This window comes from Triticum aestivum, chromosome 1B (assembly GCF_018294505.1).
Source record: "Triticum aestivum cultivar Chinese Spring chromosome 1B, IWGSC CS RefSeq v2.1, whole genome shotgun sequence".
Lineage (NCBI taxonomy): Eukaryota > Viridiplantae > Streptophyta > Magnoliopsida > Poales > Poaceae > Triticum > Triticum aestivum.
In genome coordinates, this window is record NC_057795.1 from 606,462,615 (window position 1) to 606,487,950 (window position 25,336).

Genomic DNA, 25,336 nt, shown 5'->3' on the forward strand with positions numbered 1-25,336 from the left:
TATCCAATTTTTTATTTAATTTCTTCATAGGGGTTTGTAGAAACTCATCCAGTTAGCTGCTTTTGACGTGTGACATACACATATGATTGTGATTTTTTTCTCTAAAAGAATCATCCCATCATTATGAAGGGAGAATTTCCGTTGTACGCTTATTCGTGCGTTGCACGTGCACACTTACTAGTATGTAATAGTGTAAAATTCACACTCCAATATAATTTACACACATATTATGTTATACACACGTACATACTAACACTCATCCAACATTTACACATACACATAAAAACGACTCAAGAAAAAAGAAATAAAGAAGAAAAAACAGAGATAAACACGCATAAAAATAAATAAATTAGCATGAACCTGAATTTTTAGACGACTGTCACATAGCAAAAGCACCATAAAATTTATCTTTAAATTTAAACTAACGCCACCATGCAAGACTGCCCTACAAACACACTGATCAAATTATTGGCCGTCTGTCAATACGCATGCCAATTAAACGCACGCCAATTAAGCAAGCTTGCATGCTGCATGCATGCTGTAGTGCTCGTCAGTCGTCACATGCATGAGGCGTTTGAAAAAGTAAATCGACTGACCATAAATTTTATTCCAGGCGACTGAAGTGTGGCTAAATCGATTTTATATTAGTACAAAAGTTGACAATACAAAACTGTAAACAACAAAACTATAGTTTTCCGCTCTGATCTGGACTGAGCCTCAAGTTTTCTTCTTCCCGGAGTTGAGGTTTAATATTTTCATTATCTGGACCAACCGAGAACCCTACCATTCAGTTTAAACCTGTTCTGCCCAAATTTTCTTCATATCCATCTCATCTTAACCTAGTCTTAGTTTATTTTGGATTTATAAATCTTTTATTTTAAAATATACTCTCTTGGTCCTAAAAGAAATGAATAAAAATAAATACTCCCTCCATTCCCTTATCCATTTTTTCGATAAGTTTGTTTTTTGAGGGATCATTTCTCTGATAAGTATTTCCGAACAAAGGGTATTAAAGTTTGCAAATCTTGAAGCAAACCCGGTATGAGCCATTCGGCCCAACTGAACCAGCAGCATTGACCTCTTCTCCAAGCCAAGGAAAAAGAAAAGCCCTCTCCAACCTCCCCTCCTCTGCCCTCCCAAAAGCCGCCCCCTTCCCAAAGAAAGAACCACACGCGCAGGCACAACCCACACCCCCTCCGCCGCCGCCGATCTCCCTCCGATCCCCCAAGGTAAGCCCCCCTCCCCCCATCCGCCCGATCCCGGATCCCCTCCCGCGATCTCACCTCACCGCATTCCCGCGACTCCCCCTCTCCCAGGAGCCGTCGCGTCGCAGCAGATCCGTCCATGGCGGCGCTGGGGTCCAAGCTGGCGCAGCTGCAGGCCAAGGCCTGCGAGGCGACGCGGTTCGTGGCCAGGAAAGGGTGCGCCTACCACAAGACCCTCATGGAGAAGAACAAGCAGTTCGTCGTGCAGCCCCCCACCGTCGAGAAGTGCCAGGAGCTCTCCAAGCAGCTCTTCTACACCCGCATCGCCAGGTCCATTCCCCATCTCCCTCTCTATACCACCCCGCGGCCCTTGTCTCGCCGTGTCTGGTCACGGATCGATTGCGCGGTCCTCGATGCACATGATCCTGATCGATGCGGTTACTGATGCCATCTGTCAAACCTGTTGTTTTGTTCGTGATTGGAACTGCTGTCCTTGCGTGACTTGTCAGATAGACAGTGCCCTAGGTCATACTGTTAACATATCTTGTTTGGTAAAACCTAATTTATATCGCATTGCATCTTTTGTTGACTTGTGGCTGCTTGATGAATGGTAATACTACATTATGCAAGTGCTCTGATTGAGCAAACTATGAAACAGTGTTACGAAAAATGGGGTGATGCGGTGATCTTATCTTATCTGCAAGAAATGGAACACCGATAGATAAATTGCCGGTATTCATAGAACCTAATTTAGGTTGCCTCTTTGTTTGATTCGTGGATTCTAGATATAAACTAGTAATACTAGTGCATTACTAGAAGTGTTCTGATTGAAGAAACTATGAAACTGTATTTCTGAAATGTCGCGATACAAGAATGAAAATGATGAGACATGTTTTATTAGTGGACATGGTTCAGATTGCTGCACAGATTGTTAGTGTGTAACAATCTGTTTATCTAATTCCATCCTGGGGCACTAGCTCATTCCCAATTGGTCTTGTTTCTGACCCAGTAAGTCCTTTGATTGGAACACCAAGTGTTGGCTGAGAGTTTTTCTAAGTTCTCTGTGAACAAAGATGTTATAATAGATAAATTGCCGGTTTTTATATGGTCATGTCTTTCTAGTTCATGTCAATTTCAGAAAAAAAATAGGATTTATGCTTGATTTAACTAATTTCTCATGTCAAAGTGTGCCTTTTCTTATTGTCAGCAAGTTTGTTATTTCTTCAATTCTCCTTTGTGAAGGTTACTCTAGTTATAATGAGTTCTGTTTATATTTCACTGCGTCATAGAATTTGCTCGAGTTATACCTTTCATAATGGTTTTTTGTTCATGATACTATGGTATATTGGTCTATATATGAGGGGGTACTGTCATTATGACTTCTTGAATAGCTGTACTTTGCAAAAGTTTTGTTGAAGGCATCACTCTAAATCTGCACATGCAATTTCCTGAATCATGCTCTAGAACTGCATACCTGCATAGGCCATTCCGTAGTTACGACAATCAAAAGACTGTCAAAAGCTGCTACTCATCACATTTACCCGGCATAGTTTCATATCGAAATGCTGTACTTCATTGGCCGCAGCTTCATTATTCACTGTATCTGTATCACTGACACATGCATGTCTCCTGCAGCCTCCCGGGCCGCTGCGAGGCATTCTGGAAGGAGGCTGACCAAGTGAAGCAGCTGTGGAGAAACAGGAAAGATCTGAACGTGGAGCACGCGGGCATCATGGCGCTGTTCGGCCTCGAGCTCTACGGGTGGTTCTGCGTGGGCGAGATCGCCGGCCGGGGTTTCACCTTCACGGGCTACAGCGTCTGAGCGCCTTCCTTCCATGAGTACCTTCACGCGGTCGTCGTCGATTAAGAGCTGAAGACTCTGTTAGCCAATCAGTTTCTCGTGATGCGCGGTGCGAAGTTTTGGTTTTCTGAAAAAAAAATACTATTCTTGATGCTGGTGAAAAAAGTACTCGTCGATGAGGTCTAATAATTTGTCGCACGCTTAGTTTACTGATGAAGCCTGGACAGATGAAATGTCTGATGTTTGCCTTGCTTGCTTGCTAAGTTCAGGGCAAGAAATGATGAAATGAATTTCACTTGGTGATGAGGTAGTATAATAATGATCTCCCCATTTCACTTGGTTGAATCCTGGATGGATGAATTTATCTGTAATGTTTGCCTTGCTTGCGTACCAAAATCAGGGCGATTACGCATCCAGAAGAAATGATCTCCCCATTTCATATTTTCATTGCTGGTTCTTTTGCCACGCTGAATTTGTAAATCTAAATCGAAGCGATTGCATACCCATATCACCGAGTTAATTGCAAAAAACCACCACATTTGGGACATCAATTGCAGAAAACCACCTAGTCCCTAATTTTGTGCAAAAATCACCGCGTTTCTAGTAATTATTTTGCAAATTGCACTGATCAGATGATTTGTCCCATTTAACCACTTTCTGACAAGTGGGGCCAGATTGTAAGAGCAAAATGTTTACACACATACCCCTTGATCTAAAATAGAAAAGCAATCAGCCCCCCACCCCCAGCGCCGTCGCCAACCTGCTGCCTGTTCCTGCTCGAGACGACCGTCACGACCCCCGCGGAAGCTCGGGGCGGCGCGGCCCGTTGCCGCCGATTTCGGGCGTTGCCCCGCCCCTCCGCCGGCCAGAATGCTTGCCGCCTCACCGCCATTGCCCGCCAAGGTCGATTAGCGGCAGCCCGGAGATGCTCTTGCGCGGCAGGCGGCAGCTACCCGGAGGAGACTGCGGCGTCCGACGCAAGCTCGTCAGCAGCAGTGCCACACGCGCTGCTTGGCCGGGGACGCCGGAGCGACGCGCTGGGCTGACGGCGGGCGGAGGCGCGCTGGGCCACAGGAGGGGCGTGCTCGCGCTGGGCCGGGGATGCTGGAGTGACGACGAGCAACAGCAGCTGCGGGCGGCGGCGTCCTGGCGCACGATGCCTCTGCGTCTGACCTCCTCCATGGCGACGCCCCGGCACAGCACCTCCCCCGCTCCCCGGCGTTGTTCGGGGACTGGAGGCGCCGCCAGCCTTCAAGGTCGCGAGCAGCCCAGCTCACGCTGCTAGCGCTGATTCCGGCGGACGGCCGGCACCACGCTCCTGGGAGTCAAGCGGCCTGGGCGTCCCGCCCACAAGCTCCGACCTCCTCCATGGAGGAGGGAGGCCACCCCGCCCACGAGCAAGGCCAGGGAGGAGGGAGGCCGTCCCGCCGGAGGCCGCCTCGCCGTGGCCAGCCACCACCTCACAGGAGGAAGGCGACGGGGGTGGGAGGGGGGCCGATTGCTTTTTCATTTTTTTGAATAGGGGTGTCTTTGTGAAATCCAGGGAGGTGTATGTCATATTTTTACCAAATCATCGCCTTACAATCCGGTCCCACTTGTCAGAAAGTGATCAATCAGGCTAAATCACCTGATCAGTGCAATTTACAAAAAGTTTACTAGAAACGTGGTGATTTTTACACAAAATTAGGGACTAGGTGGTTTTCTACAATTGATGCCTCAAATGTGGTGGTTTTTTGCAATTAACTCCATATCACCAGTTCGGACCAGTGATGGATGGACAGTTGTCTGAGATTGCAGCTTGAAACGGCGGTGCAAAGCTGCTGCCGGAGTAGCTGCTCGGCCACACGCCCGCGCAGGCCTCCGCCGGCGATTACCCTGCTGCTCTCCCACCGGCGGCGGCGGCGGCATGGTTTGCCGGGTGATCACCGGTCGATGACGGGCGAGTCAAATTGCATGGTATAACTCCTTGCGCACGGGGAAACCGGTAGTAAAGCCCCAAGCCACCACGACCTCCTCCCCCTCTCCCAAACCGAGGAAGCGGAGCGCGTGCCCGGAGCCGGGAGATAGGTAGCCGATCGACGGCGGCTGCTCCGGCGACCGTGTCCTCATGTACGCGGCCGCGCGCCGCCTCCTCTCCACCCGCGCCTGCGCCGCCGCGCGGGCGTCCCCCGTGGCCTCGCGGGCGCCCTCCTGCTACTCCGCGGCGCAGTCCAAGTCGCCGCCGCCGCCGCCGCGGTTCCCGACGCCCAAGGAGATCCGGCGGGGCCTGGACCAGTACGTCGTCGGCCAAGACAAGGCCAAGAAGGTTAACCTCGGAAACTGCCCCGTTTAGTGCATAATTATCAAGGATTGCGCACAGTTTTCTGCTAAAACAGAGCAGAATTCTAGTAGTGCAAACCATGGATGGATTCAGCAGGGGAGTTGGCTGTGCAGGTGCTCTGCGTCGCCGTGCACAACCACTACAAGAGGATATACAACGAGCCCCCCACCAAGAGGTTAGATTCTTCCCATCCGGCGACTGAATTTGTTGGTGGTGGTTCGTGTACAGTGAGCCCTCCGATGAGTTCTGACTGAGAGTTTCAATTGTGGTTGTGGTGGTGATCAACCCTAGCTCATCCTCGGCGGGTTGTGATGCTGGTACGGCTGGCGACGATGACACTGAGCTCGAGAAGAGTAACATCCTTCTGCTTGGGCCAACTGGATCAGGTACCCGTGGATGCATATCCGTTTTACCGCTTGAATGTTCTAATGTGATGTTGCTTGCTAACTAATGTGATGCGATTGGATCAGGTAAAACACTTCTAGCAAAAACACTCGCTCGCTTTGCGAATGTGCCCTTCGTGATTGCTGATGCAACAGCAATTACACAGGTAAAATCTTGCATTGTGTCACATGCCACTAGAAAGCTCTCTTTGACGCATTGGTCGTTTACACATGTCCTGGCAGAAAATCAGGAAGCTGATTTTAATGCTTCTTTCTTCTTTCTGATGCTACAAATAGACTGCTCTTTCAGGCTGGGTACTCAGGGGAAGATGTGGAATCAATCGTCTACAAACTTCTAGTGGTACTTATCAGCCTATGAATCTGTTCTGACTGTTTGTTCACTTCGCATTTAGCTATGTGGTGCCACTAGTTTTATACTACTACCATTGTGTTAAAACAGAGTGTCGATGCATTTCAGCAATTTAGTTGTAAGTTGTAACCAACTACTTTCTGTCCTTGGCGATTCATTGGATCCCCAAAGGAACTTTCCCTTTTAATATGCACTAGACAACTAACATGTTGGTGTGTTCTGCCTCTTAGGCTGCTGACTTCAATGTCGAAGCTGCAGAGCGTGGCATCATCTACATTGATGAAGTTGATAAGCTCGCAAAGAAGGTTGTTGAAAAGCATTTCTGATCATTATTACCACTACCATGATATATAGTGGAGCCTGGAGCGCATTACATGTACGCTAATATGATACATTGGTACATTCAGTTCGGTTGCCAGGAGGACCGGAGGGATGTCTCTGGAGAGGGTGTCCAGCAAGCACTCTTAAAGATGTTTGAAGGAACAGTAAGTGGCTATGTTATGTTTGTAGTTGTAATATTCTTTAGAAGAGTACATGGTTTCATAAACTACAAAAATATTTGCAGCAGCGTTTTCCAAGTAGATAAACTCCAGACTCACATGCACCAATTCTACCGTATGTTAGAACATTTCTGTGAATGCTATTTCGATCTAAGTGGTCCTATTCTCTGTCCGGCACCGTATTCGATTTGTTCGTCTCTAAACAAGAACGATTCCATGTTTGTGTTTTTAGGTGATCAGTGTGCCAAGGAAAAGAAGTCAAAATGGCCTGTCTCATGGTTGTGTCGAGGTAATTGTTTTTTAGAACTTTTTACAGGCTGCTAAGACCTTTATGTGCCTAGTGCCTACTACCTAGCTCGGTAGCCATATTTCGACAGTTTAGCACCAAAAGCTCCAAACTATTGAATGGTGCTATGACTTTTGATAGTCTTCAATATGTAGTTGCTGCTTGCCTGAGTGACATGTGGTCAACTGAACCTCATAGATGGCTGCTATTCTTTTTTGTCACAGGCAGTAGGCAGTACGAACTAAATTTAATACAAAAATATAATCAGTACCTTGCATTACAATGACAAGTTGGGGATATGTTTAATTTGTTTTGCAGGTTGATACAACAAACATACTCTTCATTTGTGGAGGTGCATTCTCTGACTTGGGAAAGATTATCTCTGAAAGGTTATTCAGATCTCTACCTTTTGGAACTATCCTACTCTTCTTTTATATATAACCTCCATGTCATGTCTGAAAGTATTTGTGTGCTATGCAAGACTTCACCGCTGTCCTTTTGGTTTTGGAACACCAATACGTCGTGAATTGGGGGATTATTCTTTGACGGATGCTCTTGAACAGTCATGCTTGCTTGAAGAGGTAAGCTCAGTTACCGGTTTTGTGACACGTTTTAGTTGTTGCCCACATTGATACAAGAGATAATATTCGGTAACTCCTTATTTAGATCGAGAATGATGATCTGATTGCGTATGGCCTGACACCAGAATTTATTGGGAGGCTGCCAATAATAGTTGGCTTGACTCATCTCACTGAAGATCAACTGGTTCAGGTAGCAAACTTTTTGCGCATTTTTGTTTCCTTCGACTATTTTATTTGGGATCATCTCTATTATAATCATTGCTTCCAGAAGGTCTGCTTTGTAGTCCAATCTACTACATTCTGCATCACAGTGTTTTCATCCCATTTTGTCGACAACTTGAAAACCTAGCTAATTTATCTTTTCAGGTTCTCAAAGAGCCCAAGAATGCAATAGGCAAGCAATACAAGAAGTTGTTCAAGATGAACGATGTTAGTCTGTGATTTGTTCATGTCAGAAGTTTCAACTAAAGAATTCCTTCTTTGATGATTTATAACAAGAAATGTGTTTGTTCATTTTCCCTCAACAAGGTAAAATTGCATATTACTGAAAACGCTTTGAGGCTGATAGCAAAGAAAGCAGCTGTGAGGGAAACTGGGGCGAGAGGCCTACGGTCTATAATGGAGGGCATTTTGACAGAAGCAATGTTTGAGGTGCTTTGTACTTTATTTTCAGCATGCCATGGGACTGTGGATAACCAAGACTGACATCAATTTGGCCCTTACACTTGCAGATCCCGGATGACGCGGGAGAGGGGAAAGAGAAGATAATTGTTGTTCTTGTTGATGAAGAATCCGTAGGGACACCGACCCGTCAAGGCTGCGGAGCCAAGATTTTCCGAGACGATGGAGCCCTAGAACTATATGTTTACCAAAACAATATCAGGGTGCCTGGGCTGATTCAGAGGCCAAAATGCAGCATCATTTGCCGGCTGTGCCTTCTGGTAGCCTTTTCAGCAGCTAAGCTATGGCTGTATCATACCTTTGATTGTTTCTCCTCAATATACGCGTGGATTGTGTTGATACTGTGTAAGGCAAACATTTTCATAGAATGAAATACAGTATGATTTCAGATAGTAGTACTGAGTCTCACATTCTGTTCTCTTTCGTAGTTGGTGTTGCAGTTCCAGCCTGGAACGCTGTAACACACGTTAAACTGCAAGAAAATACAACCGGTTTACAATTTCATTATGCTGAACAAATAGGAAAATAATCTATGATAGTTCATCAAACTCTCATGGTTATCGCTCTATTTCTATTGCATCAACCGTGGTTACACAAGGTCTTAACCGGAGATACGGTCGAAATTCGAAACCTTTATAGCCATCAGAGCTCATACAGATTGATGCTCCTAGAATCGATACGAAAATGCAGGATTAGCTCTCAGAACAAATGCAGGACAAGATGGCTCATGGCTATCAAAATTGCTCCTGCCCGTCTCCTTTTGTTTCAGTACTTATTATTGGAGTGTCTTGAGGCGCACCTTCTCCAGGTGAACTGAGGCCAAGCCTGCTGAGAATCCCGGCATCAAGAGTGTTCGGAGTAGATGCGGGTGCTTCGGTCTCGCCCTCGGTTTTCCTTCTATGGCCAATGATGGCCTCAATGGCAGCAGCACTAGCTTTAGCTGCAGCCTCGTCCTTGGCAGCAGCCTCTGCCCTCCTTGTCGCCCTCTCTTCCCTGGCAAGTGCCTCTGCCCTCGCCTTCTCTTCTTCCGCCCGCAGAACTGCTTCGGCCTTCTCCCTCTCCACGTCTTCATACAGCTTTGCTATGTCATCTTCCCTGCCCTCTCCACGGAGCGCGCCTTCCAGGAGCTCCCTCGTCTCATCACTGAAAACCACATTCTCATCCAAAAGGATACACTTTGCTACCTTGGCTGCATCATCCAACCGTGTCACCCCAACGCCAACATATGCCTTTAGCAGTGTCTCGTAGGTTGCAATGCTTGGGTGAATTTTCTTCTCCCTCATCTCATCGAAGTACTCCTGAGCCTTGTCGAGCAAGCTTAAATCAACCAAGCCGTCGATGATCCTATGATAATGCGATGCATCAGGCTTCAACTCCAGCTCAGCCATTCTGTCGAAGTAGCTGATACCATCGTCGATGCGATCAGCCTTAAAGCACGCCTCCATGAGCAGCACACATGTCTCCTCATCCGGAACAAGACCATGCTCGCCCATCTCCTTGTGGAGCACCTCTGCCTCATCGACCAGCTTATTAAGCCCGAGATGCCGAATCAGATTGTTGTATGCTGCTACATCCGGCACCACCTTATACTCCCCCATCCTCCGAAACACCGCAATCGCATCCTCAAACCTTCCAGCAGCACAGTAGGCATCCACCATCACGCTGAAGCTTCTCACGTCAACCGTAATCCTCAGTGGAGGGTCATGCTCCCCGAGCATTCTGTCGAACAGGTTGAGTGCATCCTCTAACCTTTGGTTCTTCCCAAGCGCATCGAGCACCTCATTATAGCTCTCGGTCCCAAACCTCACCTCTGATTCCGGGGTGAAGACCTCTTTGTAGCACTCCATGGCCTTCTCCTCCATTCCCATAAGGAAGTAGGCCTTCATGAGGCTCCCGTACACGATGCCATCGAGGACCGGCTCGCCACCAAGCTTGTCCTGCAGTTCTTGGTGCAGCTCCACAGCTTTGGCCCCATCCCCGGCTTCCACAAACCCGGCCATGAGGAGGCTGTACACATGGGGATCGGGCCCGACGAACCCGGAGGCGAGCATCTCATCCTTGAGCGCGACGGCGTCGGCGAGGCGGCCGTGGTCCGCGACGAGGCACCTGACGACGACCCGGTAGGCGGTCGGAGAGGGGGGCACCGGGGATCTGGGGCGGGCGATGAGGCGGAGGTGGAGGAGCGCGGCGTCGGGGAGGCGGCGGGCGGCGAGGGCGGAGAGGTAGAGCGCGTGGGTGGCGGCGGTGGGCGGGACGGCGGCCTGGAGGGCGAAGCGGTGGAGCGCGAAGAAGTCGTCGAGGCGGCGCGCGCGGAGGAGCGCGGCGAGGACGGCGACGCAGGTGAAGGAGGAGGGGCGGCAGTTGGAGTGGAGCGCGTGGCGGGTGAGCAGCGCGGCCTCGTTGAGGTCGGGGGCCTGGGCGGCGGCGGCGGGGGAGAGGAGCGCGAGGACGCGGTTGTGGAGCGCGAGGCGGGAGGGGGCGAGCGAGGGGAGCGGCTCCGCGAGGCGCACGGAGCTCGGGGAGGGCGGCGGGGCCGGGGGCGTCGCGACGAAGGCGCCCCGGCGGCGGGCGCGGCGGGAGGCCGCGGCCGAGGCGGCGTCCGCGTGGGCGAGCGGGAAGAGCGCCGGCACGAGGCGGCGCGCGGCGAGCGGCTTGGAGAGCGACATCTCCCGCGGCGGCTCAGGTGCGCGGAAGGAGACGAGGGTTTAGTTTAGGCCTGTTGGGTCTGGGAGGGCCGGAAGGAACAGAGTTGGCACTTTGCAGCGGGTGCCTACCTGACGATGTGAGGCTCGATCGACTACTTACTGTACCTGGTCCATGATGATATAATAATTCTACTTCCTCCATTCGGAATTACTTGTCACAAAGATGATAAAATTGGATGTATCTATAACTAAAATACATCTAGATACATTCATTTCTTTGATGAATAGTTTCAAACGGAGGGAGTAATAATTAATACCGTAAAAATTGGAAAACCTATTTTTTTAAAAACAGTACAGACGCAAACGCTTATACATACGCGCACACACTCATCCCTATGAACGCACACATGCACACCCTAGCCTTATGAGCACCTCCGAGAGACTGAGCCGGCATATCATCTTGAGATTTACAAAGTCACTATAGGCGCCTCGTCGTCGACGGGAACGTCTTGTCCCACTGAACGAACATCGCCAGAAATCTAGAAATAAATCCAGAAATAATGCGAGCACCGGGACTTGAACCCTAGTAGACTGAGGATACCACTGTCCTGCTACCATCCAATCACAGGTTGGTTCACAAAAATTAAAAAACCTATTTAATCGAACCATGTAAACCATATATCAAATGCACATTATTACGAAGGAAATATGCCCTAGAGGCAATAATAAAATTGTTATTTTATATTATCTTATTTCATGATAAATGTTTATTATCCATGCTAGAATTGTATTAACCGAAAACTTGATGCATGTGTGGATACATAGACAAAACACTGTGTCCCTAGTAAGCCTCTAGTAGACTATCTCGTTGATAAAAATGGTTAAGTTTCCTAAGCATAGACATGTGTTGTCATTTGATAAACGAGATCACATCATTAGGAGAATGATGTGATGGACACGACCCACTCGTTAGCTTAGCATTATGATAGTTCAGTTTTATTGCTATTGCTTTATTCATGTAAAATACATATTCCTTCGACTATAAGATTATGCAACTCCCGAATACCGGAGGAATGCCTTGTGTGCTATCAAATGTCACAACGTAACTGAGTGATTATAAAGATGTTCTAAAGATATCTCCGAAGGTGTTTGTTGGGTTGGCATAGATCGAGATTAGGATTTGTCACTCCAAGTATCAGAGATGTATCTCTGGGCCCTCTCGGTAATGCACATAATAAGAAGCCATGCAAGCAAAGTGACTAATGAGTTAGTTGCAGGATGATGCATTGTCGAACGAGTAAATAGACTTGCCGTTAACGAGATTGAACTAGGTATGAAGATACCGATGATCGAATCTCGGGCAAGTAACATACCGATGGCAAAGGAAATAACGTATGTTGTCATTACGGTTCGACCAATAAAGATCTTCGTAGAATATGTAGGAGCCAATATGAGCATCCAGGTTCCGCTATTGGTTATTAACCGGAGAGGTGTCTCAGTCATGTCTACACAGTTCTTGAACCCGTAGGGTCCGCAAGCTTAACATTCGATGATGATATTGTATTATATGAGTTATGTGTTTTGGTGACTGAATGTTGTTCAGAGTCCCGGATGAGATCACGGACATGACGAGGAGTCTCGAATGGTCGATAGGTAAAGATTGATATATAGGACGACGGTATTCAGACACTGGAAGTGTTTCAGAGGGTACCGGATACATATCGGGTCATCGGAAAGGAGTTCCGGGCAACCCCGACAAAGATATGGGCTTAATGGGCCGAGGGAGGGACATACCAGCCCACATGGGGCTGGTGCACCCCTTTCCCTAGCCGCAGGCCCTAGAGGAGGAAAGGAGGGGGCGCCACCTCCTCCTACCTTTCCCCCTTGGTGGGAGAAAGGAAAGGGGGGGGGGGCACCTCCCCCTTCCTTCCCCTCATCGCCAAAAGAAGGAAAGGGAGGGCGCCGACCTAGGGCAGGAGCCCAAGTAGGATCCCTCCTACTTGGGGCGCCCCAAGGCTGCTCACCTCCCCCTCCCACCTATATATACATGGGGAGGGGGCGCCTAGAACAAACAACAACATCTGTTAGCCGTGTGCGGCGCCCACTCCACAGATTACACCCTCGGTCATATTCTCACGGTGCTTAAGAGAAGCCCTGCGCGGATAACTTCACCATCACCGTTACCACGCCGTCGTGTTGACGGAACTCATCTACTTCCTCGACACTTTGCTGGATCAAGAGTTTGAGGGACGTCATCGAGCCGAATGTGTGCAGAACTTGGAGGTGCAGTACATTCGGCGGTTGATCGGTCGGAACGAGAAGAAGTTTGACTACATCAACCGCGTTGTCAAACGCTTCCGCTTTCGGCCTACAAGGGTAGATAGACACACTCTCCCCTTCTTGTTGCTATGCATCTCCTAGATATATGTTGCATGAGTGTAGGAATTTTTTTGAAATTGCATGCTACGTTCCCCAACAATGGTATCAGAGCTAGGTCTATGCGTAGATGATATGCATGAGTAGAACACAAAGAGTTGTGGGCGGTGATCGTCATACTGCTTACCACCAATGTCTTATTTTGATTCGACAATATTGATGGATGAAGCGGCCCGGACCAACCTTACATGACCATGTTCATGAGACCGGTTCCACCGACAGACATGCACTACAAAAAAATACACTTCCGTGATGATACGTGTTTGTCACAGTAGGTCGCATTTTTTGTCATGCATGTACATCCATGACGATTTATGACAGAATCAAGATAGTCATACCTATGCTGTCGTAGAAGTGTTCCATGACATTACCAAAATTATCATCACGGAAGTGTCCACTTCCATGACGATAAATCGCGCGTCACAGAAGTGCTTTCGTCAAGGGCGACCGACACGTGGCATCCACCGTAGCGGAACGTCGTTAAGCTATCAGGTCGGGTTTGGGATCCGATAACCCGTTAACAGCCCCGACCAATAGGGATTTTCCACGTGTAAAATCATCATTGGCTAGAGGAAACACGTGTTGGCTCACCGTTGGGACAGATGTCATCCGCTCATTGGACCGAAGGCGCCTATGATACGGCGACACGTGGCACGGGCCAACAGAGGCCCATTCCTATGAAAAGGCCGGCCCGTTTGACTTGGTCAAAAGGTGGCGGGCTGGCCCACGGAAAGCCTATTAACGGCCTGTTCGCATATAGCCCATTTACAGCCCGCTAACCTAGGGCCCGTTACGCCCTATCCGAATTCGGCCCAGTAGCGTCATCTGGGCCGTCCAATATGACTCAGCCCGTTTTAACTTCCGGCCCATGTGTGGCCCATGACTTCTTTCGGCCCATATGAGGACCTTTGTAACTCTTAGCCCATTAACGGCCCATGGTGAAACTGGCCCGTAATGAACATTGTATCACTTTATACCCATTAACAGTTCGTTATTCCATTGGGCCGTTTCTAGCCCAAGTTATCTTTCGGCCTTCTCAGGGCCCATTGATTCTTGGGCTCATTTGCAGCATTCGGTTACATACGGCCCGTTACTATCATTTTCTGCTTGTGGGCCAAATTCAGCCCGTCGTTACAGTCGGTCCGTTTGCGGACCGTTAATATGTTGGGCCGTTTTCATGTTAAGAAAAACCCGTTGGGTTGTTTTCATAGAGTTATCAAATACGGCCTATTAACGATCCGTTATGGTCCACGAATAGTATGGCCCATGATTGGCGAAATGATGATACGCCCCGTAGAAGGCCCATGGATCCTACGGCCCGTATGAGGCCCATGGATAGTACGGCCCCTAGAAGGTCCATGGATCGTACGGCCCATAGAAGGCCCATGGACCCTACAGCCCATAGAAGGCCCATGTGTCACGCCCAATATACGATACTATCCTAAAGAGACTCGAAGGTCCCACCAAGGATAGAACCGCATATTGAAACACTTTGCAAGGTGGATATCATTACATCAACATTACATAATAGATGGGGATACATACATAAGGCATACAATGCCACACGGATACAACAATATATCATACACAATATCAACATCTGACTACGGATGAAACACAAACAGAAGCTCAAATGACATCCACCCTGCTAGCCCAGGCTGCCGACCTGGAACCTATCCCCTGATCGAAGAAGCAGAAGAAGAACTCAACGCAAGCAAACATCGCTCTCGCATCATGATCATCGCAAAACCTGTACCTGCAACTGTTGTTGTAGTAATCTGTGAGCCACGAGGACTCAGCAATCCCATTACCATGGGTATCAAGACTAGCAAAGCTTAAAGGGAAAGGAAGGGGTAAAATGGTGAGGCTGCAGCAGCGACTAAGCAAGTATGGTGGCTAACATACGCAAATAAGAGCGAGAAGAGAACAAGCGGAATGGTCGTGAAACTAGCAATGATCAAGAAGTGATCCTGAACCCCTACTTACGTCAAACATAACACAAAAACCGTGTTCACTTCCTAGACTCCGCCGAGAATAGACCATCACGGCTACACACGCGGTTGATGCATTTTAATTCGGATCTGGTGTCAAGTTATCTACAACTGGACATTAACAAATTCCCATCTGCCTATAACCGCAGGCACGGCTTTCGAAAGATTATACCCTGCAGGGGTGTCCCAACTTAGCCCATGACAAGCTCTCGCGATCAACGAAGGAATAGACCTTCTCCCAGGAAGACCTGATCAGACTCGGAATCCCGGTTTACAAGACATTTCGACAATGGTAAAACAAGACCAGCAAGACCGCCCGATGCACCGACAATCCCGACAGGAGCTGCACATATCTCGGCCTCAGGGCAACACTGGATAAGCTAAGCGTACATGTACCGACGTAACCCAAGTTGCCAAGGCATGGTCCCGCACGGTGCTCTAGTTTGGACCAACACTTAGACAAGCACTGGCCCGGGGGGGCTGGAATAAAGATGACCCTTGGGTTAATTACTCCCAAGGGAAATATAGGTGGTGGTGAGGCAAATGGTAAAACCAAGGTTGGGCCTTGCTGGAGGAGTTTTATTCAAAGCGAACTATCAAGGGGGTCCCATAAATCACCCGACCGCGTAAGGAACGCAAAATCCGGGAACATAACACCGGTATGACGGAAACTAGCGCGGCAAGAGTGGAACAAAACACTAGGCATAAGGCCGAGCCTTCCACCCTTTACCAAATATATAGATGCATTAATAATATAAGAGATATTGTGATATCCCAACCAAAATCCTGTCCACCATGGAGCAATCTTCAACTTCACCTGCAACTAACAACTCTATAAGAGGGGCTGAGCAAAGCGGTAACATAGCCAAGCAACGGTTTGCTAGGAAAGGTGTCAAAGGTTAGAGGTTCATGGCAACATGGGATGGCTCGACAAACAGATGATAGGTAGCGCAGCAAAGCGATAGAACGAAGCAACTAGCATAGCAATGATAGTAGTGAGATCCAGGGTAGCGGTCATCTTGCCTGAAATCCCGCAAGGAAGAAGAACGAGTCCATGAAGAAGACGAACCAACGTAGTCGAACGAATCCTCACAATCGCAACATTACCGGAACCAAGAAGCAACACCAGAAAGAAACAAACAACATGGTAAATGCACGAGCATAAACATGGCATGATGCACAACCAAGTATGATGCATGTCCGGTTTAATGAGGCATGGCATGGCAAAGTGCAACAGACAACACTACAAATTCAGTGGAGCTCGTTGCATATTGACAAAACACCACAAGCAATTATTTAGTTTGATCTCGGTTAGGTACTCAACAATATTAAATGTTGTTAAACATGGCAAGAGGTGAAGCATAGTGAAACTAACTATTTAGGCGAGCTTAAATGAGGCCGGAAACAACAAACAACAATTCCGGAAAAATCCCCATATGCAAATTATGGATTTGGTACTGTTCTGCCCTAAACACAATTTTAATGTTGTTAAACAGCAAAACAAAGTGCACCATGTTAAACTAGGCATTTTTCCACCCCATTTACATATAAAGTTTATTTAAAATGGAGCTACGGTTATTTAGTTATGAAATAAAGCGTTTTAACATGGCATATTAGCAAATTTAAACAAACAGCAAGTTAAACATTTTTAACATAGATGAAAATGGCATATTATTAATCTACACACTTTTCTGAGCATTTTACATATATAAATTATTTTAAACCGATGCACAGTTTGTGAGATATTAAATGCATGATCTAGGGGGACTATTTTGTAAAACTGTAAATCCTCGGATAATGTTAAAATCGCAGCAACAGGGAAAAAAACAAAACGGGCTGAAACTGGCTAGCCCAACGGAAGGGGAAAAAAAGGGCGCTGGGGGCCTCACCCATGGGCTTCGGCCCGGCTCGGTGGGGAGGTCCAGCGGGGCGGATCTGGCGGCCCACGGTGAAGGCGAAGCACAGGGGGGCTCGCGCGGGCGGCGCGGCACTCGTCCACGCTGGCGCTGGACCGGTCAACGCGGGGCGGGCCTCGATCGTGAAGCAGGGGATGCAGACAGAGGCAGGCAGCGGCGATGCAGGGAAGCGACGACGGTGAACTTGGCGCGCGGGGCGAGGGACTAGAGACGGGGCGGAGGGGCCGGGCGCTGGACGGCGACGCGAGTGACGGGAATGGGCAGGTCCGGGCGAGGGGTCTCTGATCCGGCGGCGCAAGGGAGCTCGGTGGCGTCTGCTGCTCGAGGAAGGACGTCCATGGCGTCGGTCCCTGGGAGCAAAAGAGAGAGAGATGAGAGACGAGAGAGGAGAGCGGAAGGGGAGATGGAAGGCAGGGGCGCCACAACCTGCTCGTGCTCGCCGGAAGAGATGCATACGACGGGGATGGCGGGATCCGGTTCAGGGCGGCGGGGTCCCGTTCAGGGCGGCGGATCGAAGCGGGGCAGAGGGTGGCGCTGGAGGTCTCTGGCGAGGGTGACGGAGAGGCGCAGTTTGGGCGGCGGAGCTCGTCGCGGAGGGGCGGGCGACGAGGAGCAGGCCGCAGGTGAGGTGGTCGTGGACGAGGAGGCTGCGGACTCGGACACCGGCGGGAAAGAAGCAGAGGGCTCGGGCTGCTGCTGCTGGCTCCTGCGGGCGCGGACGACAACGGCTGCGGGCGGCCGGACGCGTCCAGGACCAAGGGAGGAGGAGGCACGGGGCGCTGGGTTGATGTGGGAGCTCCTGGACAGGGGCTCGATGGGCGCAAGCAGGGGGATCGAGCGAGGTAGGAGGAGAAGCAAAGAGCTTGGGCACTTCTCAGTTGGGAGGATTTGGATCAGGGAGGATCCCGAGGTGGATGCGGGAGAGAGTGGCGGCGGCGGCTGGGAGGATCCCTAGAAATTAGGGATTTGGTCTCGGTTGGACTAGAGGTGGTCTATTTATAGGGACAAAAAGAGTAGGTTTGGACCCTCCGATCAAATTTGGATGGTCGAGAATAAAGGGTTAGGGGAGTCCAATGGAGAAACGCAGATATTTTATAGATGTTGGGAGATGATCCGGACGCAATGGTAACGATAGTCCGGGTCGGGTCAAGGGGAGTTTCGGACGCGCACGCAAGGGGTTTGAGAGAGGTTAGGAGGGCTAGACGAGCTGTGATGAGAGGCCTCGGGCTGAGAGGAGAGAAGAGAAGAGAGGCCCGGCAACAGTTTCGGAGACTGAAACGTCCGACGATTAAACCGGCAACCGTACCGCTATACATTGAACGGTTTGGCTATCAGATGGACTCCGAATGCGGCGAAACTTGGCAGACGGCCTGTCTACACTATAATAAGACCGCACGACAAGTTGCAACCCATTCCGAGAACATTTTTATGCCACTTATAAAATAATATTTCGGAGGTGCCGCGGGCGCGTGCGAGTGTGGTCTGGACTCCGAACGGACAACGGAGAGAACCGGCGGAACCCGAACGGATGCAAGTTTAAGAAAACGATGCCGATGCAATGCGCATGATGACATGAGATGAGATGCATAACAAGAACAAAATGCAAAACAACAGATAAAACCCAACCACGAAGGAAGAATCATATAGCATCTCCGGAAAAGGCAAGAGTTGGAGTTACGAATATGGAAAGTTGTATCCGGGGCGTTACACCATGGACCCTAAGGCCTGTATAGAAGGCCGATGGATCCTACGACCCATATAGTGTTGGAAATATGCCCTAGAGGCAATAATAAAATGGTTATTATTATATTTCCTTGTTCATGATAATTGTCTATTGTTCATGCTATAATTGTATTAACTGGAAACCGTAATACATGTGTGAATACATAGACCACAACATGTCCCTAGTGAGCCTCTAGTTGACTAGCTTGTTGATCAATAGATGGTTATGGTTCCTGACCATGGACATTGGATGTCATTGATAATGGGATCACATCATTAGGAGAATGATGTGATGGACAAGACCCAATCCCAAGCATAGCACAACATCGTGTAGTTCATTTGCCAAAAGCTTTTCTAATGTCAAGTATCATTTCCTTAGACCATGAGATTGTGCAACTCCCGGATACCGTAGGAATTCTTTGGGTGTGCCAAACGTCACAACGTAACTAGGTGGCTATAAAGGTGCACTACGGGTATCTCCGAAAGTGTCTGTTGGGTTGGCACGAATCAAGACTGGGATTTGTCACTCCGTGTGACGGAGAGGTATCTCTGGGCCCACTCGGTAATGCATCATCATAGAGAGCTCAATGTGACTAAGTAGTTAGTCATGGGATCATGCATTACGGAACGAGTAAAGTGACTTGCCGGTAACGAGATTGAACGAGGTATTGTTATACCGACGATCGAATCTCAGGCAAGTAACGTACCGATTGACAAAGGGAATTGTATACGAGATTGCTTGAATCCTTGACATCGTGGTTCATCTGATGAGATCATCGTGGAATATGTGGGAGCCAACATGGGTATCCAGATCCCGCTGTTGGTTATTGGCCAGAGAGCTGTCTCGGTCATGTCTGCATGATTCCTGAACCCGTAGGGTCTACACACTTAAGGTTCGGTGATGCTAGAGTTGTTATGGGAATTAGTGTGCAGTTACCGAATGTTGTTCGGAGTCTCGGATGAGATCCCGGACGTCACGAGGAGTTCCGCAATGGTCCGGAAGTAAAGATTTATATATGGGAAGTCCTATTTTGGCCACCGGAAAATGTTCGGGATTTTTCGGTATTGTACCGGGAAGGTTCTAGAAGGTTCCGGAGTGGGGCCCACCTGCATGGGGGGACCCACATGAACGTGGGTAGTGGGGGAAAGGCCCCACACCCCTGGTCAAGGCGCACCAAGATCGCCCCTTAGAAGGAATAAGATCATATCCCGAAGGGATAAGATCAAGATTCCTAAAAAAGGGGGATAACAATCGGTGGGGAAGGAAATGATGGGATTTCTTTCCTCCCACCTTTGCCAACGCCCCAATGGACTTGGAGGGCAAGAAACCAGCCCCCTCCACCCCTATATATAGTGGGGAGGCTCATGGGAGCTTCACCCTTCCCCTGGCACAACCCTCTCCCTCCCCAACACCTCCGTAGTAGTAGTAGTGCTTGGCGAAGCTCTGCCGGAGAACTGCAAGCTCCACCACCACACCGTCATGCTGCCGGAGCTCTCCCTCAACTTCTCCTCTCCCCTTGCTGGATCAAGAAGGAGGAGACGTCCCCGGGCTGTACGTGTGTTGAACACGGAGGCACCGTTGTTTGGTGCTTAGGTCGGATTCGGCCGCGATCTGAATCGCTTAGTGAACGACTCCACCGACCGCGTTCTTGCAACGCTTCCGCACCACGATCTTCAAGGGTATGAAGATGCACTCCCCTCTCTCTCGTTGTTAGTTACTCCATAGATCGATCTTGGTGATGCGTAGAAAATTTTGAATTTCTGCTACGTTCCCCAACATATAGAAGGCCAATGGATCCTACGGCCAGACGAAGGCCCATGGATCATACGGCCTGCAGGAGGCCCATGGTTACAACAGTCCGTGTGTTGCCATGATTATTTTGGCCTAGTTACCAAAAATAGGCTATTGTGGTCACTAGAAAAAAACAGAAAAAGAACTGCAGTGACTACAAGCAAACAACAAAACAAGACAATAAGGAAATAAATAAGCAAGCAATTAACGCTAGCCTATTACCCCTATTACACATATTACATCCACTGGGCATCAAAGTTCACCACCAGTGCAAATATAGGGAACAAAGCAGCACATTACATACATTGGCCATCAAAATTGGCCACCAGTGCAAATAAACGCGACAGCAAAACAAGAGCATAACTGAAACAACTTTAGAAGAGCTCAAGAAACGTTATCCTGGGTATCCACCATGCTGGCAATAAACTTAGCAAGCTGATTAGCTTTGTCCCATTTGGCGCTAAAATCCTCCAACACTTTCTGTTGCACTAGAAAGTATGCATCTGAATGCTCCAGGGACTTCCGCAGTCCTTCCGCTTCTTGTCGTAGCACAGCTGATCGATGTCTTTCAGCTTGTAGTTAAGACTCAAGAAACCGAACTGATTCATACAGTGAGTTTGAATAGCTTGTGCAAGCGGTAGTGGCCAGTAACTCGAACACTAAGCCAAGACATGACTTCGGGGTTGTCTTGCTGTCTTCAAGATAGTCTTCCTTAGCTGTTTTATCAGCTTTGTTGGAGACCAACAAGGATGTATCACTATCCTGAACCTTATCTGCATTACTTCCTTTACCATTGCTTAATAAGGCACTCTTCCCCAATATTCTGTCAGCATTCTAAAAGAAGAAACAAGCAGACACATAACAAGTTTAGCATGTACTAGTATATGAAACTCATTTCAGTGAACCAGTTCAGTAGTAAGGTGGACATGATTAAACTACCAAGTCTTCTATTGCCAAGTACTAGTACATAATAAAAGCATCAAACAAACATATATCTATGTCCTATGGTCACTGCATTGTCTTGCCAAATCAAAATAGAGACACGGGTCAAATCATATCAGTTCAAGACAAAGCAGCAGTGAAAGAATACAAAGCGTGGGAAACTACACAACACAACAAGATTTCAGATGGGTACCATGGGTCTACATGTACAACAACACTATTGGCTCTATTGTGATGCTAGTAATGTGCATGATATGAAAGTCAACTTTATACACAATTGAAATTGAAATCAACAGAGCTATTGATAAGAGCAAACCTGTTAAAGAAACATGCGTGAACATACCTGCTGTGCCATTGGAGTTTCGATTGGATCCTTCAATTTAAAAATAAGTTTGTATGAGTAAATACAGTGATACAAGAGCAAAGCAATCATAGTTAAAAAGGCGCGCCTATGTGAGTGCTTAAGCGCGCCTAGGCTCTAGGCGTTGGCAAAACGCATTGCGCATAACTATGCATAATCTGTGCATAACTGCGCATAAGCATGCGCTTTGGTCAGTAAAGCACAAGGCGGTGGCAAAACGCACAATTAACGCCTAGCGCTTTTTTGAACTATGATAACAATGGAATATTAAATTAGAACAGTTGTTCTTCAGGTTTAGGCACTTGTTCTACATGAACAGAGTACAGTAAGACGCAAGAATATAATACTTAAAATAGAAAATGAGCTCATAGACCTTACCACATTCTTGGTTCGGGACCAGTACAAAACAAGGCGTTCCCAGTCATCGTCCAGTAAATGTGTCTCAGGAGAACGTAAGGGAAATTGATGAGTTTCTTTGCCGGTGAAGTACGTTTTCTTCAGGTAATTCTGATACTGCCACCAAGCATTCTTGAAGATAGCAGAGGTATTAGCACAGGTTACCTTATCCTGAGTTTCCAAATCGCTCCTTCTCTATAGAGAAAAATGAGAAAATTTGTTGTATTATAACCATCATGGAGGTAGGATGTATGGGACGAAGCAAAGTAATCACCATGAATAACATTACTTACACATAACTCCTAGACAAACACCTGCAACTGGCATTTTCCTTCATCTTCAGTATAATATTTCCAACATGGGAAGATACGCACATACGATTTAACAACATCAAATGCGATAGATGCTAAACTACGACTAGCTGGTTGTGCTTCCTCCACAGGAATAGGCGTACTAACTGGTGGAGTTGGGGTTCGCCGTGATAGTACTGGCCCTTTGGGCACTGGAGCTCCCTTACTAACTACTCTTGTTTGGGAGCTCTGTGGTGGAGATGGTGCTGTGTCAATAGGAACTGGGTTACTATCGGCTGGAGTTGGGGTTAGATTGGGTGAAGCTGGTTCTCTGTCCATCGCAGTAGGGGTACAATCTGCGAGAGTTTGAGTTATGTGTGGTAGGGCTGGTTCTTGTGCATGTACAACCGGGGTGCTATCTCCACCAAGAGGTAGCACTGTTTTATTTGAAGACCGTGTTTTTAGTCCGCTAGATACTGGCATCACCCAATCCAATTCAAATGGCTGATAAACAAGAAACATAGTTGAATGTACATACATTGTATGAGAGACAGATGCAATAGATAGTGTGGAAAAAAGAGGGCATAAAATAATTGACATGTATATTGTTTAACTAAAACGGATAGCATGACATAATTTCACATATATGATGTCTATCTAAACTGGAGAGCATAGCATAACATAATTCAAAGATATGATGAATAACTAAACAGGATCGCATGACATAATTCACCTACATGTTATCTATGTAATCAGGATCGCATTATTTAATTCACATATGTGATTTATATGCTAAACAGAGGGCATTCGATATGACGTCTGAACTAAGAACATGGTGTTGAATATTGTGTATATGATGTCTAAACTATGCAATGCAAGACACCGTATGCATGATATGAGCAGTATAACCGTGCCAAGTTAGAGCATACACCTCAGTGGGGGAATAGGACTGGCCATCTGTCTCTGAATCCATCTCTGAGGAGCTATCGGGACCCAACAAGAGATCTACTTCGACAGGTAACACTGTCTGCTCTGAAGGGCCTTGTTTTCACTCCAGATTTTCCATCTCCCACCCAAATGGCTGATTCACAGGAAGAGTAGTTTAATGTACAAACATTGTCAACAAATGGAAATGTAATGAAGAAAAGGATGGGCAAGATATCATTCAAATATATGATGCCTGGTTAAACAGGATGGCATTGCACATTTCACATATATTATGGCAGGCTAAAAGACATGAGACTGTATAATTCCCATATATGATATAGAAACTAAATAGGTGGCATTACAGAACATGTCTAAACTAAGCAGATGACATATATGATGTCAAAAGTAGGCACTGCAAGGCAACATATGCATGATATGACTAACATCATCATGCCAAGGTAGAGCAAACACCTTGGGGGGTAAATAGGAGTGGTCAGCGGCGTCTGAATCCGCCTCAGAACAGATATCTTCCTCTGGATTACAATCTGGAGAGGGGTGGGGAGGGTTTGCCATTGAACCCACCATGGAGTGATGTCTGAATGACATTGTATTGCTGCGCAAAACTCTTCTCTTTTTCTCTACATGTTCAGCATGACTGTGTACAATATCTGACATGCATACGAAAAAATATGGTGAGATTATGTAAGGAGAGCATGCAGAAATTTAGCGTGATGGTAACAACGAGTGGATCGACGTTTTTCCGTTGAACCAAAATAGCCCTAATGGATCGACGTGAATGTATAGTAATAAGTGATGCAACAAGTGTACAGCCTCTTTGCCATAGCCGTGTCGACCTCAGCATCATTGGGTTGGTCGCTGAAGCAGTTGAGGCAGAGGTGGCTGTCGGAGGTGTGGAGGAAGATCTGAGGAATCTGTAGACGGCATCCAGGGCACTGCTCTGTTGTGATGGATTGTTCTGTCGTTGGAGCAGCTCCGGTGAGCCGTAAGACGTCAAGGCTGAAGCAGCACAAGACAGACATCGTCAATCTCAAGTGGGATTCTAATAGCATCTCTAGTAGATGATGTAAAATGGATGTAAAATTAACATCACCAAAAACCACCTGAGTACAACAGACGAGGTAAAAACTGTTGACTCTGAACTTAACTGTCGAAAGTGAAATTTATTGTGGAATCTGAATGCTACTATCGGAACTAAACACAATGGTAGCAGAGAGGCACTTGACATGTAGTTTAGGGAGGGCCTGCAGTTCATCTTCAACCTGCACCCCCTGAGCCGCCAGCCACCACCGGCCGAACCGCCGGCCCTAGCGCTGCCTCGCCGCCTCGAAACAACTCGCCACCGCCGCCCCGGCCAGCCCTCTAGGCCCCCCGCCCCCCGCCCTGAACCCTAAGATAGATAGTGGGGTACCTCTCCGATGATCCCCCGTCCCCGCTGCGGGTGGTTCTTCTTTAACTCCGGCGAGCCCCCAACCCCTAAAAATCGACTAACCCAAAAGTCGATTCAGTCGACTGAAGTGTGGCTTAATCAGAGCAGAGCAGCAGCATGAGCAAGGGGGAGAGCAGCAACAGCAGCTGGGCGAGCGAGCGATGGAGAGAGAGCTGGAGTAGCAGCAGCAGCGCGAGCGAGCGAGCGAGAGTCGGAGCAGCAACAGCAGATCCGGCTGGTATGGCCGCCGCCGCCGAAGGGGCCTCACACTGGGGGAGAGCCGCCATGGAGATGTCACCCATGGCGCCGGCTTCAAGGTAGCCGCTCCATGGGGGTGCGGGATG

General features: G+C 48.1%; 3 protein-coding genes across 3 annotated transcripts; 2 read left to right on the forward strand and 1 right to left on the reverse strand.

Moving 5' to 3' along the window:
- Positions 1 to 1,042: 1,042 nt before the first annotated feature.
- Positions 1,043 to 3,354, forward strand: LOC123142033 (uncharacterized). The gene is made up of 3 exons (XM_044561068.1): positions 1,043 to 1,229; positions 1,317 to 1,535; positions 2,841 to 3,354. The coding sequence occupies exons 2-3, from the start codon at positions 1,345 to 1,347 to the stop codon at positions 3,025 to 3,027; spliced, it is 378 nt and encodes a 125-aa protein (XP_044417003.1). The 5' UTR covers positions 1,043 to 1,229; positions 1,317 to 1,344; the 3' UTR covers positions 3,028 to 3,354.
- Positions 3,355 to 3,580: 226 nt separating this feature from the next.
- On the forward strand, positions 3,581 to 8,519 carry LOC123142021 (CLP protease regulatory subunit CLPX1, mitochondrial). The gene is made up of 14 exons (XM_044561059.1): positions 3,581 to 5,311; positions 5,440 to 5,501; positions 5,618 to 5,712; positions 5,797 to 5,876; positions 6,020 to 6,070; positions 6,310 to 6,384; positions 6,487 to 6,564; positions 6,812 to 6,868; positions 7,184 to 7,254; positions 7,347 to 7,446; positions 7,532 to 7,636; positions 7,813 to 7,875; positions 7,975 to 8,097; positions 8,178 to 8,519. Exons 1-14 carry the CDS (start codon positions 5,114 to 5,116, stop codon positions 8,496 to 8,498), a joined length of 1,479 nt encoding a protein of 492 aa, XP_044416994.1. The 5' UTR covers positions 3,581 to 5,113; the 3' UTR covers positions 8,499 to 8,519.
- Positions 8,520 to 8,600: 81 nt separating this feature from the next.
- On the reverse strand, positions 8,601 to 10,854 carry LOC123142010 (pentatricopeptide repeat-containing protein At3g49240, mitochondrial). Its single transcript, XM_044561049.1, has one exon. It carries the CDS (start codon positions 10,791 to 10,793, stop codon positions 8,862 to 8,864), a length of 1,932 nt encoding a protein of 643 aa, XP_044416984.1. The 5' UTR covers positions 10,794 to 10,854; the 3' UTR covers positions 8,601 to 8,861.
- Positions 10,855 to 25,336: the final 14,482 nt, after the last annotated feature.